Source organism: Peromyscus californicus, unplaced genomic scaffold (assembly GCF_007827085.1).
Source record: "Peromyscus californicus insignis strain IS unplaced genomic scaffold, ASM782708v3 Scaffold_20__1_contigs__length_68692818, whole genome shotgun sequence".
NCBI classification, from domain to species: domain Eukaryota; kingdom Metazoa; phylum Chordata; class Mammalia; order Rodentia; family Cricetidae; genus Peromyscus; species Peromyscus californicus.
Genome location: NW_026294503.1, coordinates 66,910,065 through 66,926,475, shown reverse-complemented (window position 1 = coordinate 66,926,475; position 16,411 = coordinate 66,910,065). Strand labels below are relative to the sequence as shown.

The 16,411-nt window shown below is 45.2% G+C and overlaps 1 protein-coding gene across 2 annotated transcripts in view; it reads right to left on the bottom strand.

Annotated features, from left to right (window-relative positions):
- Window positions 1-1,694: 1,694 nt before the first annotated feature.
- Window positions 1,695-16,411, bottom strand: part of Eif4b (eukaryotic translation initiation factor 4B) — a 25,424-nt gene continuing 10,707 nt past the window's right edge. Inside the window, exons 4-15 of one of the 2 annotated variants that reach the window (XM_052749039.1) lie at window positions 16,058-16,174; window positions 14,655-14,709; window positions 13,851-13,985; window positions 11,475-11,612; window positions 11,208-11,381; window positions 8,200-8,428; window positions 6,932-7,044; window positions 5,665-5,878; window positions 5,120-5,175; window positions 4,235-4,340; window positions 3,963-4,035; window positions 1,695-3,588 (exon numbers count right to left, since the gene is read on the bottom strand). In XM_052749039.1, the coding sequence (XP_052604999.1) occupies window positions 3,508-3,588; window positions 3,963-4,035; window positions 4,235-4,340; window positions 5,120-5,175; window positions 5,665-5,878; window positions 6,932-7,044; window positions 8,200-8,428; window positions 11,208-11,381; window positions 11,475-11,612; window positions 13,851-13,985; window positions 14,655-14,709; window positions 16,058-16,174 (1,491 nt within the window). In that variant the 3' untranslated portion in view covers window positions 1,695-3,507. The remainder of the gene's footprint in view (window positions 3,589-3,962; window positions 4,036-4,234; window positions 4,341-5,119; window positions 5,176-5,664; window positions 5,879-6,931; window positions 7,045-8,199; window positions 8,429-11,207; window positions 11,382-11,474; window positions 11,613-13,850; window positions 13,986-14,654; window positions 14,710-16,057; window positions 16,175-16,411) is intronic. The other variant, XM_052749040.1, reaches the window with a different exon arrangement.

The following is a 16,411-nucleotide window of genomic DNA, read 5'->3' as shown; positions in this document are numbered from 1 at the left end:
TGGACGGGGGAAGAGAGGAGATACAAGACGGGTAGCTGGATTCTCAGCTCAAGCTTGACCACCACTCTCTGGTACCAATTGAGGGAAAGGGATCTAAAGCAGGCTACCTGGTGGGATAGGGTAAAAGAGTGGGGCTTGGGGAGCCAGCCAGGCGTTGTTATTGCCAGCTCAGAGCAGCAGGGGAGGGAGAGGAGCAGAGAGCCAGGCCACTATGGATAAAGGTGTTCACCCACTTACCCTCCCTCCATGCAGATATTCTTACCCTGACTATACAGAAAGACGTCCATCTTGGCCCTGATGGAAGAACCTCCTCTTCCACAGTCTGAGACCTCATGCCCATGACTGATGCACTCAGTTTCTTGGGGTGGGTCTTGAGAGTGTGGGTCTGTCCTGGCTGAAAAGCACTGGGTCGGGAGAACTTCAGTCTGAGCTCTAAGAACCAGGAAGAGCAGTGTGGGGTAAGGGCAGAACCAACTCCAGAGGCAGATCTCCTGGGAGGACAGAGCGAGCATTGTCCAACCAGGAGGTTGCTGCAGCTGGGCGGGGACAGCATTCTCTTCCAAACTTTCTGTGGAGGCGGGAAAGCTAGTCCCCCTTCACTTGTAGCCCTGGGGGCTATAATGGTTGCTGAGAAACGAAGCTTGTTTGTCAAATGTTGCTTCCCAGAAGCAGATGTGAAGCTAGTGAAGCTCTTGAGGTGACGTTCTTAGCATGAACTTGGGCCCTCACTACCTCGGGTTCCAGAGCACAGTGCCTGCTGATAGGAGAAAGCAAGTGTGTGTAGCCTGGAGTATACCCAGCCTAGACTCTAGAGCCTAAGCATCCTGTTTGCATTCCGCTGGCTGTCAGGGGCAGCCAGGCAGTGAGGACTGATTAGCCCTGTCCCTGCAACTAGGTTTCTGAGTCTCTTCTCAGACCTTGGTTGCTCCCAGTTGGATAGCTATTAGGTCTATGGAGACCAGCTTCTGGGGTGAAGCCTAGGAAACCCTCTATGTAGTCACACTGAAAAGCTCTCACAGCACAGCCCCTCATAGATCCCTACCCAACTCTGCCAGTTTTGGACTTGTTAGAAAATAGGCACCTTTAGTGTGTGGCACACACCTTTAGTCCTAGTACTCAGGAGGCAGAGGCAGGATGATCTACAGGAATTTGAGCCAGCCTGGTCTACAGAGCAAATTCCAGGATAGCCAAAGCTACACAGAGAAACCTTGTTTCAAAACAAATTAAACCACACACACACAAAAGCAGCTGCCCTTAATGGCCAGCAGCCAGTGCTACATCATTCTTGGATACAACTCCCTCAAATGTGTTCCAATTCCTTTTGACTCCAGAGGTTCTGTCTCTGTCCTAACCCTTTTTCCTGCTTTCCAGTAACAACCAGTTCTGTCTGGAAAACTTAAATTTGAGGTGTCTCGAAGGACAGTGGTTCCTGCATTGGTGCCCCAAGCAACTTGCTGTGTGCAGCTCTAGTCAGTGTGGATGGCACCACTTGGCCTCATGGACGGCTGAGTTTAAGGAGGCATGGGTACTAACACTAGTCAAAAGGCTGGGGACCGAGACGAGTGACCACGGCACCAAACCTTGGGCTTATGGACTGAGGCCCTCCTTCACTGCTCCATAAAACCCAGGGGCTGGAGACGTGGAAGAGGCGAGGCCAATTCAAACAGGGAGTATCCAAAAACTGCAGCAGTAACTTCAACTTTAAAGACTGGATTTATTTGGAGAAAAACAAAAAACCCTCAACCCAAAGGATGGGATTTTACATCTCAAGACATCTCCCAAGTAATGTCTACAGATTACAAATCATTTTCATAGAAGATATTTTTGTACAAATTTTACATGTATTCAGGAGCGGGACATAAGTCAACCCCTGCTTTTATTTTAACAGAGGAGCAAAGTAGGAGAGTAGGACAGAACAGCTTTCTTCTGGTGCAACTATCTGGAAGGGAAATAGACATGAAGAGGGCAAACTACCTTTTCATTGTCTACAACCAACGGTTTTAAAAAACCCATTCAACCGTGGGTCTCTCTCTAAAAGCCCACTTTCTAGCTACTAGCCAATCAAGTCCACTGGGTAAGTGACTTGCTATGCCCACCGCTGCAGCACACCAAACCAGCCTCCTGCACAGCAGGCCTAGGGCTTGCACATTAAGACCAAGGTCTCATCTGCCTGCAGGTACCCTGCCGCCCCACAACAGGGAAGCTTGCCGACTTTGGAGCTGACCCCTACACAAAGGTGCAGACCAAAGCAGACAGGTCAAACTACTGTGCAAGAGAAGCCAGGACCTTATTCAATAGTTCTTTGCATTATCCTTTATTCTTGAGGGAAGTCCAGAAGCCAACCCCCCTCTAAGCAGAAAACCACAGTCTAGGTCACATTACAAACGCAAGCACTAGCGTGGGGTTCCAGTGAAGAAAAGGATAGAAACACCCCAATCCAGGCTGAAGACCTTTAACTCAACTCTCCCCATCTATGTACCCCTATTCACCACCCCAGTCCATCAACTGAAATACTCTGACCTCCAAGGGGGTGGTGAAAGCAGCAGGAGCAGACAGGGGCAGGAATCAACAATACCACAGAGCCTCAGGCCACAGCTTCTGGTGACCACGATAAAATGCCTGTGAGAGCAGGGACTGCTTTTGGAAGGCTGACAGCGTCATCAAGAACACAAGACGACCAGAGTGACAAGGTTTTGAAAGAATGTGGATATATTCGAACCTTTAGAAAGGACAGATTTTGGATGACGAATTTCCCACACCCGCTACGTGCTTCCTCATCCGGGAAACGATCCTTCTATTCATGTGTTTATCGGAGGTCATGCCATTTCCCTTACTACCTGGTATAAAATAACTGATCACTCCCTCAAAGCTTTTCAAACCACGATTGAGTTTCCCATTCATTTTGGTCCCCAAGCAGTACTACTTGTTAGTGGCCTGTAGACTCACTCCCAATTACCCCCTTGGGGGGTAAAAAACAAAAAACAATTCCCCCTAGGCTGGCCCCAGTTAAGTCAGAAATAAGGTAGAAGGACTGGCAGCCTCCTGGAGACTAAAAGAACTTGAGAGACTAAATCTACCTTTCCAAGGATGGGAAATTTATTCAGATGACGTTCGGGAACTCATAGGTACCACCACAGGATAAGAATTAAAAGGCAGACATCTCACTCTTCCGTGTACCTTTCTCTACTGCCTCACTGTCACTACATTTCTGCTGAATGGATCCAGGGGCACTAGTCACACAGGTAGCGGCTTGGTATCATCAGAACACATCACAACTTCCCCATTCAAAAGCGGTAGCCACATCTCTGGCTACAATGGTGATTCTCCAGTTACTTCAATACTTTAAAAGGCTGCAGCAGCATGCAAAACAATTTCATTTCATTAAAAAAAAGTTAAGAAAGGTCTTCAGGAGATGGTGAGTTTTATTTTTTCTTGTCTGGATAGAGGTTTGATTTGCTCTTGAATGTTCCGGGGTGGAGACTAGAAGAAAGCACAGCATGTGGAGGTCTACTCAGTGTGGTCGTCTCCCTCATTCTCATCTTCACCATCCACGGAGAGAGCAGCATACTTGCTTGCAGAACTGAACTTCTGTAACAGAGGAGAGGGACAAGGTAATGGAGCCTGTTGAGATTCTCCTACCAAACACCTAGACGCAGAAGGTCAATGTTTTGGCATAGCTGAGCTCAGAGCACAGGAATTCTCTCAGGGCAGCATGTTCCTCTGCAGCAGGTCATGGAGGGCCAGGGTCACAGGTGAGCTCACAATCCATACACATCCTCTCTCTATTTTCCAAGAGGATGAGGGCTCAGAAAAGGTTGGCTCATCAGCAAAAAGCCCATCTTAGCTTTTTTCACTAATTTGAACAAACATCTCTGCCTCATTTCCAACTTCTCCAGCCTCAAGAGAACAGGAGCCCAGTGCAAACCTGAGCTAGGAAGTGGATGAAAGCACATGACACTTACAGAGGCTGGATTCTCCTCAGATTTCTTTGGCTCAGGTGCAGATCTGGAGTCTTGATCTTTTTTGCCATCTTTCCTGCAGACAAAGCACAGACCACCTATTCAACAGTGTTACTAGGACAGCACAGAAACTTCAGATACCTCAAATTAACTGTGACTCGAGTGTGTTCAGTGGTAGACCTGGTAACACTTGGGAAAGCCAAGAACTTCTTTGCAAAAGCCCCTGCATCTAACATCAAAAGATTCATAAATGGGTAAGAGGAAACTATACATACCTATCCAACTCCTTCCAGTGGTCTTTGTTCCCTCCTTCTCCAGGACCACGACTGGAGGTCCCAGTTTGGCCTTTTGGGACACTCATCCCATCTATTTTATTTTCATCTGTTTAAGCAGAAATACAAAATCAAATTCAAGTCATATAAAGTAACCTATCTCTCTGTCCTAGCTTTCCTTTAAGCTAAAGAAAACATGCACTATGGGAAAGTAACCCCACTCCAAACCAGCCTCCAAAGGCCTTCTCCCCAAGTTCCTGTATAACACGCATGCACACCAAACAAGACCTATTCAAAAGTCCCACTGTAGTGAATGCTAGCTGGAAAAGCAATACAGAAATAAGGTCTAAAACCCCGGTGGTGGTGGTGGTGGTGGTGGTGGTGCACGCCTTTAATCCCAGTACTGGTGAGACAGAGGCAGGTAGATCTGAGTTCCAGGCCAGCCTGGTCTATGGAGTGAGTTCCAGGACAGCCAGAGCTACATGGAAAAACTGAAAAAATATCACATTTAAAAAGAATAAATAAATAAATTTCTTCCCAGCGGTGGCTCACACCTTTAGTCCCAGCACTCAAGAGGCAGAAGCAGGCCGATCTCTGTGAGACCAGCTTGTCTATAGAGCGAGTTCCAGGGCTACACAGAGAAAGCTGGTTTTGAAAAACAAAAATTTATTTGGGCAAGGTGCTTAATTCTGGAATTTTTCTTTAGTTATTTTTATTTCATGAGTATTGCCTACATGTATGTGCACCACCTACGTCTGATGCTTGTGGAGAATAGAAGAGGCAACAAATGCCCTGGAAGAAACTGGAGATCTGAACGGTTGTGACCCACCATAGGGGCCTGGGAACTGAACTTGTAAACTCCTGGATGTGTCTGTATTCAAGGCTCACCTTTCCTTGATGGTCCGTCCTCAGAGGGCTGAGCTGGAGCCACCTTCCCTCCACCACTAGAGAAGCAAGCAATCAACCATCAGTTTGTACAGCAAGACAATACAAGCTCACCCCTTACAGAAACCTACAAGAGCCTGCACTTTCAACAGGAAAGACAACAGATGCAGTCGTTTCCATACTCAAGTGCCTACGCTTTGGAATTTACAAGCCAGGTTAGCAGTAGTCTTCTCTTCGTAAATATTGAGAAAATTTAGAGAACCTTAAGTCACGTTAAGTGACATGACCTTTCAAGGTTACACTAACAGTAGTCTCAGGGCAAAGCCCAATATACATGTCTACAGATTTGTGGTATAAATGCTCCCACCATAGCTGATTTCAACCCATCAAAATGATGCCAACCAGCTAACAAAAATCAAGAAAACAGACACTGTTATGAGACACCCGAGTATGAATTATACAGGAGGCAACCTCATCTGTGACACTACAAAAGCCAGCTCCCCTCGGGGCACCTTCCAGCTAAGCAGCTGCTGTTGCAGGCTACTCACCTTGTAGGGGACTGCTGCTCTGTGTCTGAGCTCTGAGATCGAGCAGGAGGGTTAGAGCTTCGCTTCACCCACGCATTCTCCTTTGGTGGAGGGGCTGGCATTACCTTTAGAGGCTGATCAGGTTTAGGAGGTTTGGAGGTTGGAGAGTGACAGTCTTCTTCTTTATTGAGGGTTTCATTTTCTAGAGACTTCTCACTCTCTCTCCTGCGTGTATCTGGGGGAGAGGGGAGACTCACTGTCCACACACTGCAGAGCGCTCACGTGGACTGACTGCGCAGCACAGGAGGGGACGCATCTCCACCTCAGTCCTTCCCATCAGTAGAGACTGCTCTGACTAACAGTTAGAAGTACACAAAAACCAATGGCTTCAAAGTCATCCAGAGAAAAATGCGTTATGGACACAGAAAAGGGAAAAATCTGTGTAAAGGAGACAACTGCCTTTACAGGACAAAAACCAGGCACACTCGTGCTTGCATAAAGTTTTCTGGAACTGTGGACCCTGATTGGCCAGGTGCCTCCTACCTTTGAAGTACAAGCGCCAAAGGGGCTACACAAACCAACACCACACTTAACCTACCACAAGGACCACATTATGTTACTGGGATACTCCACATGTGAAACATTTCCAGAAAACTCTTACAACACTTGGCTCAATTTACAAATCACTTTGGCCTTGAGCTCTTTTAAAATATCAAGTACAAGTAAACTTGGAGGTAGGAGAGCTTAGGCAACACTGGGTCACAGTATGCGAAGGGGCGGGAAGCTGTACTGAAACACTAGCCGTGCTTGTGAGTGGCTCTGAAAAAACAACATCCACTAGTGAGACAGAGAACAGGGGCTGGCAAGGTGGCTCAGCAGGTATAGGCACTTCTTACCAAGACCTGCTAATAAATGAATTCAATCAGTGCCAAGAACACTCATGGTGGAGAAACAGACTTCTGCAAAATTTCCTCTGACCTCAAGGCATGACATGAATCCCCACTCTTCCACAAAATAAATGTTAAAAAACAAGACAAATCTATCAGTCAAGTATTGTCTTTAGTGATGGGTAGTCAACAGATCATTTAAGTCTATTCTGGTGCCTGTTCCTCAGGCTTTTGAAGGTACAATGTGAAAACCCACCAGCCCTTGCTTACCATTACTGGTTCAAGGCCGGTCAGTCTACGAAGTTTCAGGATACCTAAGGCTATGTAGAGGCCTTGTCTGAAGAAAACACTGCAAAATCCCTGCATACTCTGGTTATGGAAACAGCAATACTGATACCCACCCTGGTCTGACTTACTTCTGCCAGATGTGGCTGAGGTCCCAGTCTGCGATGACTCACTTCCTGTCCTCGACCGTTCTCTTTCCTGAGTTTCTTCACTTCGCCAACTTGGGTGTCTGCACAATGGAGATTAAAAAAAGACAGAGAAAAGTGGTGTTTAGTTCACTTAAGGCCACCATGAACCTGACACAAACCGTTTATAGAAAATGACAGCTATAAGCTGGGTAGTGTTGGTGCACCCTTTAATCCCAGCACTCAGGAGCCAGAGGCAGGCAGATCTCTCTGAGTTTGAGACCAGCCTGGTCTACAAAACAAGTTCCAGGACAGGGAGGGCTACACAGACTCTGTCTCAAACAAACAAACAAAAAACAAAACACTTTAATTCTTACTATCTCTGAAACAAACAAGTAACACACAAGCACACAAAAAGAAAGGCAAAGTAATTCTAGGCTCCTTCCCTCTTTGCCCAGTAACAGAACAATGAAGGTAGGGGGCAGCGAGGCTCGTGCTGCAGCCCCCACACCTGGGCAGCAGAGGCAGGAAGGAGCACAAAGCTCGTCTCAGCAGTGATTTCTGGACTGGCCTGTGAGACTCTTTCAAAAACCAAAAGTACGTATAATCTTTTTGCTGCTGCTGTGTTTTGTAGACGAGGAAACTCATGGCATTCTCCTGCCTCAGCTTGAGTGCTGAAATTATTACAGGCATGAGTTATCACGATCAGCACTTTCTGGTTTCTACTTATCCCACCATCTACTTGAAACTCTTCCTAAAAGACAGAAAAAATTTCTTTTTCTGTGTATGTGTGTGTTTTTTTTTTTCTTAAAGGAGTCACATAGACCAGGCTGGTCTTGAGAGAAGAAATCAGCCTGCCTGTCTCCCAAAGGAGCATACCACCACACCCAGCTTGTAATCTTATTTGTAAGGGATTATGTAGGACTGGTGAGATGACTTGGTGGGTAAGGGCACTTCCAGCCAAGTCTGAGGATCTGGTTTTTGTGCCCCAGGAGCCACACAATTGCCCTCTAATCTCTACATGGGCACCCACACAAATATAATAACAACAGGTATGATGTATTTACTTCTGTGCCCAAGTGCCACCAGTGTGTCTACGGCAAGTGTAGCACAGGTCCTCAAGCCTGTGCCACTCTCATGCTGCAGACTCTGCACCCTGCCCAATACACACTTCTCAGTGACAACAGCAACCACCCCCATCCCCAAATGCCCCCTTTCTCAGCAGCAGGAAGGAAACCCCTAATCCGAGACAGCCTCACCTCTCCCGTGGCCGGCGGTCTAATTTCGGCTCCTCCAGCTGCCGCTGCAACTTCTCCTGCTCCTTCTGCAGCCGTTCCTCAACTTCTCGTTCTCTAGCAGCCGTGTCCACGGGTTTCGCCCCTCCAAAGATAGAAGCCGCTCGACTGGACTGGGAGGTGCTAGCAGAGGAATCATCTTCCTTAGGAGTACTCCGAGGCTTTAGATTCAGTTTGGGTCTTTGAGGGGGACCTAAGTTAAATGAAACTCTAAGTAACAGTTTCCAAATAATCAGAAGGTGAATGCTGAAAGCCAGACTCCAGACACAGCGCTTCTGATCTTATTCAAGGATCTGGTCTGGAAGATGAGTGTCTTCAACAGGTTAGAAAGACCTGGTAGCAATATGACATGGAAGATTCTAGGAGTGTGTACATGTGTTTGCACACATTGTGTGTGCGAGAACACGAACGTCAAGACCAGAGAGTTCCAGGGATCTATACACATTCAACCACCCTATTATAGATGCAGGTGAACATACCCAGCTTACCATTTTTTTAAATGATGTGCGGGAGATCTGAACTCATCAAGACTCTCATTACCTACACAGCAGGCACTTTACATACAGATAAGCTATTTTCCCAGCCAAGGAGACTCTATCTATTCATTTTTGTATGAAATTCTAAGTAGTCCGATATCTTATCTTTCCATGTTGTCAGAGTACTTTCAGAATAAACCTAAAATTGGTTATAACCTTAGTTTAGAAAACTGATATGAAAGGTATAGTGACTAGAAAGAAAGCCAGGGAGTGCGACTACCGGGTTTAAGTAATAAATCAATACATGCCCACCTGCACTGCCTTCTCACAATAAATGCTAAATTTCTCTTTTTAAGATTTATTTATTTATTATGCATACAGAAGAGGGCGCTAGATCTCATTACAGATGGTTGTGAGCCACCATGTGGTTGCTGGGAATTGAACTCAGGACCTCTGGAAGAACAGTCAGTGCTCTTAACCTCTGAGCCATCTCTCTAGCCCCAATAAATGCTAAATTTTGTCTTTATACCTTTATTACATGTGTCCATGTATTGAAATAATGTACTATTTAGCTTTTGTGTGTGCGTTTGTGTAGAAGCCAGAAGTCGACCTTAGGACACTCATTTCTTAAGCACTGTCCACCTTTTCTGAACAGGGTCTCTGATTGACCCAGAGCTCATTAATTAAGGTAGGATGGCCGTCCAGTGAGCTCTAGGAATCTGCCTGGCTTTTTTCTTCTTATGTGTAGTGTTTTGCCTGCATGTGTGTGTAGCACATGCGTGCCTGGTGACTTCTTAGGTCCCAGAGGCAACAGATCCCCTGGAACTGGAGTTTTGGTAGTTGAGAGTCACCATGTGGGTGCTGAGAACTGAACCTAGATCCTCTACAAGAGTGCTCCTGCTTAGCCAGCTCTTCCAGCCCCTTGCCCAGTTTTTTATGTGGTGTTGGGACAGAACTCAGTTCCTCCTGCTTGCATAGCAACATGTCCCATGAACCATCTCCAGGCCCTCTTTGAGAGATATAAGGCCACAGTTTCTACAACTGCTCAAACTTGTTAGGGAGCAATTATCTTTACATTCAAGATAAAATGGGCTCACTGAACATACAGCCAATACTTGGCATAATAGACACTGGAACAATATGATTTACCAACCTCCACTGCTCCTCCCATTATAGCATTTCCTTTCCTTCAAAATTTCCATGTATCGACAAACTCAACAGCTGAGCACATAGACGTTTAGATAGTATGCAAAAAGCTACAAGGATAGGTGATGGTCTCTGCGTACAATAAGCCAAATTTGGTAGGACAATCAGATTTAAAAAGAATACTGCATGCGTGTTAAGTATCACAAAAATAAGTTCTTTTTAAAGATATGGCCGGTTGCTGAGGAAGCTCAACAATTAACGATGCTTACTGCTAAGCCTGACAACCCGACTTTGATTTCCTGGACACTCACGGCAGAGACTGGACTCCCAAATTGTCCTCAATCAACCTCCATGCATGCAAGCACACACAAGAGTGCGTGAGTGTGAGTGTGTATGTGTGTCTGATACAGATATAGAAAAGAGCCAGGCATGGCTGGCCTGGAAAGCATACAGATCTACTGCCTGCCTTGGACTCCCGAGTGCTGGGATTGAATGTATGCACCACCAGTAACAACAGCTTTTAAAAGATACCCTGCTAAGACTTTGTTCATAACAGTTAAGGGATCATGAAGACTGAGCATGCACCCAAAAGGATAGATGTGGAAGACGGGGGAGACACCAGGGCAGGGAAGGGACCATGTAAAAGAGAACATCAGGAGTCAAAGACAACCGAGACTCACTTATTAATTAGATTTACCTTTCTTTCTCAAAGATGGCTTAAATGACAAAACATTTAGAACTATTACAAGATGTCAAAAAATTAGAACAATTTCTTTTTAGGCCAGATAAACTAGCCTTCAGATAGCTTCATCAGACTTAAGAATATAAGTGGTTGTTATTTAAGCACACTAATAAAATCAGTAATATTCGCTTTCAACATTATTATACCAATTACTGGCTGGGACTTTCATTTTCTTCATTTGAAAGATAGAATGCTTATGTTTTTACTGCTTATAAAAATCTTTTGGCTTTTTTTTGGGGGGGGGGGGATTTTTTTTTTTTTTTTGAGACAGGATTTTTCTGTACAGCTCTGGCCATCCTGAACTGAACTCCCTCTGTAGACCAGGGAGGCTTCGAACTCACAGAGATCCCAGTGCTGGGATTAAAGGTGTGCACAAACCACCACCCGGCTGTTTTTTAAATTCTAACTGAAGCATCTACTATATGCGAAGGCTTTTAAGACGAGCAGATTCTGTGCATTTCCACCATGTCACCCACATCCAACTGTCCGCTGTGCCCTGCTACCTCCTTTACACTCTACAACTGTGTCAAAGCTGAAGTGGGTAAGGAATTTACAACCGCAACTTTCCAACTTTCTGCCCCACAATGAAAGGATAAGAAAATGAGTACCTCTGTCATCGCGCCTATAGTCGTCCCGAGAGTAATCATCCCTGGAGCTCCATGATCGATCGTCCCTTCTCTCATACCGGTCTTCATAGCGGTCCCCACCTCCTCTGTAGTCATCATCCCTACGGTACCCACTACCAAATGCTCTCCTGCCACTGCCTATCCTGGAGTCATAGCCTGTAAACAGATCTCAAATTGTGGTCACAAAGAAAGGGAAAAAAGCAAAAAACCAAATTCTTGAAGAGCTTTTACGGATGTTACGGTGACTACCTCGGTCATAGTCTCTGCTGCCTCGGTCATCATATCGATCCCGGCCCCCATAGCGGTCCATATCTCGGCGTGGGCCATCCCGGTACCCATCCCGGTATCCGTCCCGGTACCGGTCTGAATCATAACGATCTCGATACTCTAGAGAGAAAAGAATATACGTAACATCACTCCCCCTCCCACAGTAGATAGAATATGGGAGCTCACTTGATCAACTTGGCTTAATGAGTTCTATTCACTACGATTCAGTTTTTATAGTTCAATCACACCTCCAAATAAGAACCATTTGTATTGAATTAAAAATTTCTTAGTAGTTAATTATTTCATAAAAACCAAACCAAAACAAAAAAACCTCCCTGATAGGTATTAAGAATGGAGCTCACGGCAGGATGCTTGCCCTAGGAACAACACTTGAGAGGTATAAGCAAGAGGACTGAGTTCAAGGTTATCTTCCTGTCAAAACCAAACAAAAACACATCCACAAAATGACAGCTCTAGGATGTTCCCCTGATGAAATTTTGCTGGGTTAAAGTGTTTTTTTTTTCTTGGGTGGGTGGGGTGATGATAAAAATATATATTCCATAACCAATTCTAGAATATGTTTAAATACATGTAAGTATAAAACAAAATACAGCTGGGATTTTCTACGCTCGATACAAAACAACCAAAGATTGGTTCAAAAAGTTTAGCGTGAGGACCAGGGCAGCCGGATGGCTCAGCATATAAGGGCTCCTGCCTCTAAGCCTGACCTTCTGAGTTCCATTCCGAGGACCCATCTAGAGGACGGATAACAGACTGGGGGGGAGGCGCCTCGAGAGATGGCTCAGCATTAAGAGCACTGGCTGTTCTTACAGAGGACCTAAGTTCGATTCCCAGTGTCCAAATGGCAGCTCACATTGGTCTGCATCTCTAGTTCCAGGGGACCTGAGACACCCACACAGACATACATGCAGACAAACACCAATGCACATAAAATAAATCATACAAAAAAGAAAAAGGGGGTGGGTACTGGGCTGGAGAGATGGCTCTGAGGTTAAAAGCCCTGGTTGTTCTTCCAGAGGTCCTGAGTTCAGTTCCCAGCACTGACATGGTGGCTCACAACCATCTGTAATGAGGTCTGGTGCCCTCTGCTGGCCTGCAGGGACACATGCAGGCAGAACACTATGCATAATAAATAAATCTTAATAAGCTGTGGTGGCTGGAGAGAATGACCCTGCTGTAGGAGCGCTCACGGCTCTTCCAGAGGACCTGAGTTTGGTTCCTACACCAGGCGGATGACAACTGTTTCTTTAACTGTAGCTCAGTGTCCAATGTTTCACTGTCTCTGCAGACACTACACTTGGGTGCAAACCCCACTGAAAAGTGTGCAACCCAATTAAAAATAAAAAAAAAAATTTTTTTTTGAGACAGGGTTTCAGTGTAGACCAGGCTAATCTTTGTTCGAACTCAGAGATCCACCTGCTTCTGCCTCCCAAGTGCTGGGATTAAAGGCGTGACCACACCTGACAAAAATGAAACCTTAAGCTGTCACAGTCTCAGCACACAGGAGGGAGATGTAGACATAGACTCAGGCCAGCCAGGACTACACAGTGAAACCACCTCAAACAAAACTTAACACAGCACAGTGCTGCTTTCAAATTTGTTTTTTTCCCTTAAATTTTATTCTTGCTATTATATACGTGTTATAATATGAAGTCTATTATCTTCAAATCTTTATGAAGTGTTGATCCTTTTTCACATGTGTAAGAAAGGTGAATCACTTTATCCATAGTTTCCCCCCGGATTTAGGTGGCAAATATGGGCATTGTTTCCTCTGCCCTCTCACACCACACTCTCAATCTCTCTTCCACTGTCATCAACGTCTGGTGAAGACCAGATTCTTTGCACACTGCCTTCAGCACGAAGTGCAGCGAACAAATTTCAAGTTCTCTGAAAGTCATCCTTGGGTTTGTCCCTCAGATACCGTTCATCTTGATTTTTGGAGACAGGGTCCCTCTCACTGGCCCGCAGCACACCCATTAAGAGCCTGGACAGCAGATTCCAGCAATCTGCCTACTTTTACCCCCCCACACCTGGCTTTTTAACAGGGTACTAGGAGTCCACCCTGGGCTCTCCCCGGTGTGGTATTACTCGGCACTTAACTGGTTGAGCCACATCTCTCGCCCCAGTTATGCTTCTTTATAAACAATCATGTTCTGCTAAGTCTTTTTAATAGGAGCTTAATAAATCCTTTTCTGCATTTGTCAACAAAACAAACAAAAACCAAACACCTCCCACATAACCAGAAACAAACTCTATTTCTAAGTCATACCCTAACTTCTAATTGCCAATGTTCAATTACAAATAGACCCAAGAATGAATTTGAACAACTGAACTTACTGTCTCCAAAGCTATCGTCACCTCTTCTAGGCGGGTAGTCATCAAAGTTGTCGGTGGCGGGACGGGCCCTCCAGTCTGTGTCTGTTTTGTCAGAATCCCGATTTCTATCTCGACCAAAAGAGCGATCATCCCGGTCTGCAGAGAAAACAAGTTAGCTGAGACCCTGCTCATGTCTCACATCACGTCTCGCTCGCTGGCTTCTATTTTCTACTGCACTAGCATCACGAAGTGGCCCAGGTCTCCCAATTGCCCTCTCTAAAGTAACTGATCTATTCTTTTCTTCAAATGTGTTTTTATTAATTTAATATTTATCTGTTTCATAGTACAGACTAAGCAAATCTAATTATAGATTTAAGGTACAATTAGGCTAGTCAGTGCTTTGAAATTTTTTAAATATATAATTAATTTTTATTTTATGTTTATGGTGTTTTGCCTGCATGTCTGTGTGAGGGTGCCAGAAGCCCTGGAACTGGAGTTAGACAGGTGTGGGACAGGTCTTGGGTCCTAGGAACTGAAAACGGGTCCTCTGGAAGAGCAGCCAGGGCTCCTAAGTCCTGAGCTCTCTCCAGCCCGTGCTTTGAAATCCCAACCTACTAACATTGTGGGTTGGGAATTCTCTGAGGTGCAGACAGGATGACTCTCTGGATTGTATCTACTAGTTATCAGCCGTAGTCCCTTTATCTGTGGCAAATCTCCTTTAACACTGCCTCACATGGAGCAAAACTAGTTGAGAACTGTTATTACAGGATTCTACTTCCCTGGAACACTGCCAACTTGGTTGGAATGTTGTACCAGTTTTCTCACCTTTATCCTGTGCTTGATCAGCAACGTCCACTCGAATTCTCCTGTTACCTAGAGACTGAGAGCATAGGACCCTATTAACCAACCCTAGTTGACTTAAAAAAAATCCTTTATAAAGATTTGAAAGATTAAAATAAACTTAGAAGAATTAACGAAGTTGGCCTTAAATGAATACAAAACCAATCTTTTTGTTTTCCCAAAGCCCGATTTCATACAATGGAATTAACTCTAGCAGTTTGTTAAGCATACTGAAAGGAATTCTCAATCAGTTAACATGCTGATAATTACAGTCCTCTCAGGAGGCAGAGGCCAGAGTCACTCCAGGTTCCAGCCCAGAATATACAGGAAGAGACCCAGTTCAAAAGGCGGGGGGGGGGGGGGGGGGGGGGGGGGGGGGGGGGGGAAACGGAACACAACTAAAATGTAACCAATAGCAAGGTGGTGATGACACACACCTTTAATCCCAGCACTCTGGAGGCAGAGGCAGGCAGATCTATGAGTTTGAGTTCAGCCTGGTCTACAGAGTGAGTTCCAGGACAGCCAGAGTGGTTACAGAGAAACCATGTCTTGGAAAACCAAACCAAACCAAATTAAAACAAAACCCCATCAAAACAAAACAAAACTCACAACTACTCTAGCATGATTAGTACCAAAGCAATTGATTCAAACAGGACAACGCACAGCAGCCAGGATGTTGTCTACACCTTACTGTTTTCACTCGGTATTTCTGTATACCCCGACTTCCCCTTTCTAAATTGCCTTTTAAATACTGACCCAAAGCTGAGGTTACAGCTATGAACCAGTGTGTCTGGCTGTACCCATGAATTTTTACCACTATCTGATACAGATTATGACATTCAATCACTATTCAGTGAAAGTATTTCTAAGAGCTGTTTATTTACAATTATACCAAATGTAGGTTTAGACTATGGAATGTGGCAGAGGAAATGGGTTTCTCAGAAGTGATCAGCGGTTTCTGGGGTTAAACACCCCCAGCCCTGAAAAAAAACGCCCTTTAATATAAACTGGTTTACTTTTCTATCTGCCTTTTTTTTTTTCAAGAGAGGGTTTCTCTGTGTAGTTTTGTGCCTTTCCTGGAACTCACTTTGTAGACCAGCCTCTGTCTCCCGAGTGCTGGGATTAAAGGTGTGCGCCACCACCGCCCAGCTCTATCTGCCTTTATTAGGACAGTTTATCTTGAAAAAGTAAAACCTTAGAGCTGAGACAAAGTATTAAGCAGATTTTAGAAACCTGGCACATGATACATTTCTTCTTCCCTAAAATTCCATCAAAGTGTTTTCCCCAATTAATGGAAACCACTGTAGTTCAAACGACGTGAGTGTGACTTGGTCTGGTGGAAGTGAAGCTCGCCCTCCACCACGGCCCTGCCCCCACTGTCTCTTTACCTCTTCATTGAGACTTAGAGCACTGAGCAGAGAATCCAGATCCTCAAACTCCGCATAGCCAAAGCCTTTCAACCTGTCTGGATTGCTGGGTTCACGTGGTAAGCGTACAGCGCTGATCTGAGAGAACAAGGGAAGGAATGACAGGGACAACAGCAAAGCACGGTGGTCAGTACAAATGTAACTGGTTCCTCTGAGAACATCCAAGGACCTGCAAGTCTCCGGGGGGAAAACCGGTGAAGGCGGCTAGAAAACAAACTACGGTCTACCGTTCAAATCCTCACTTTAATTCTTAAAAAATTAATGGATCCTTTCCACCTTGGACTCTGCTGCCTTCCACTATCAGTTACTTCAGGT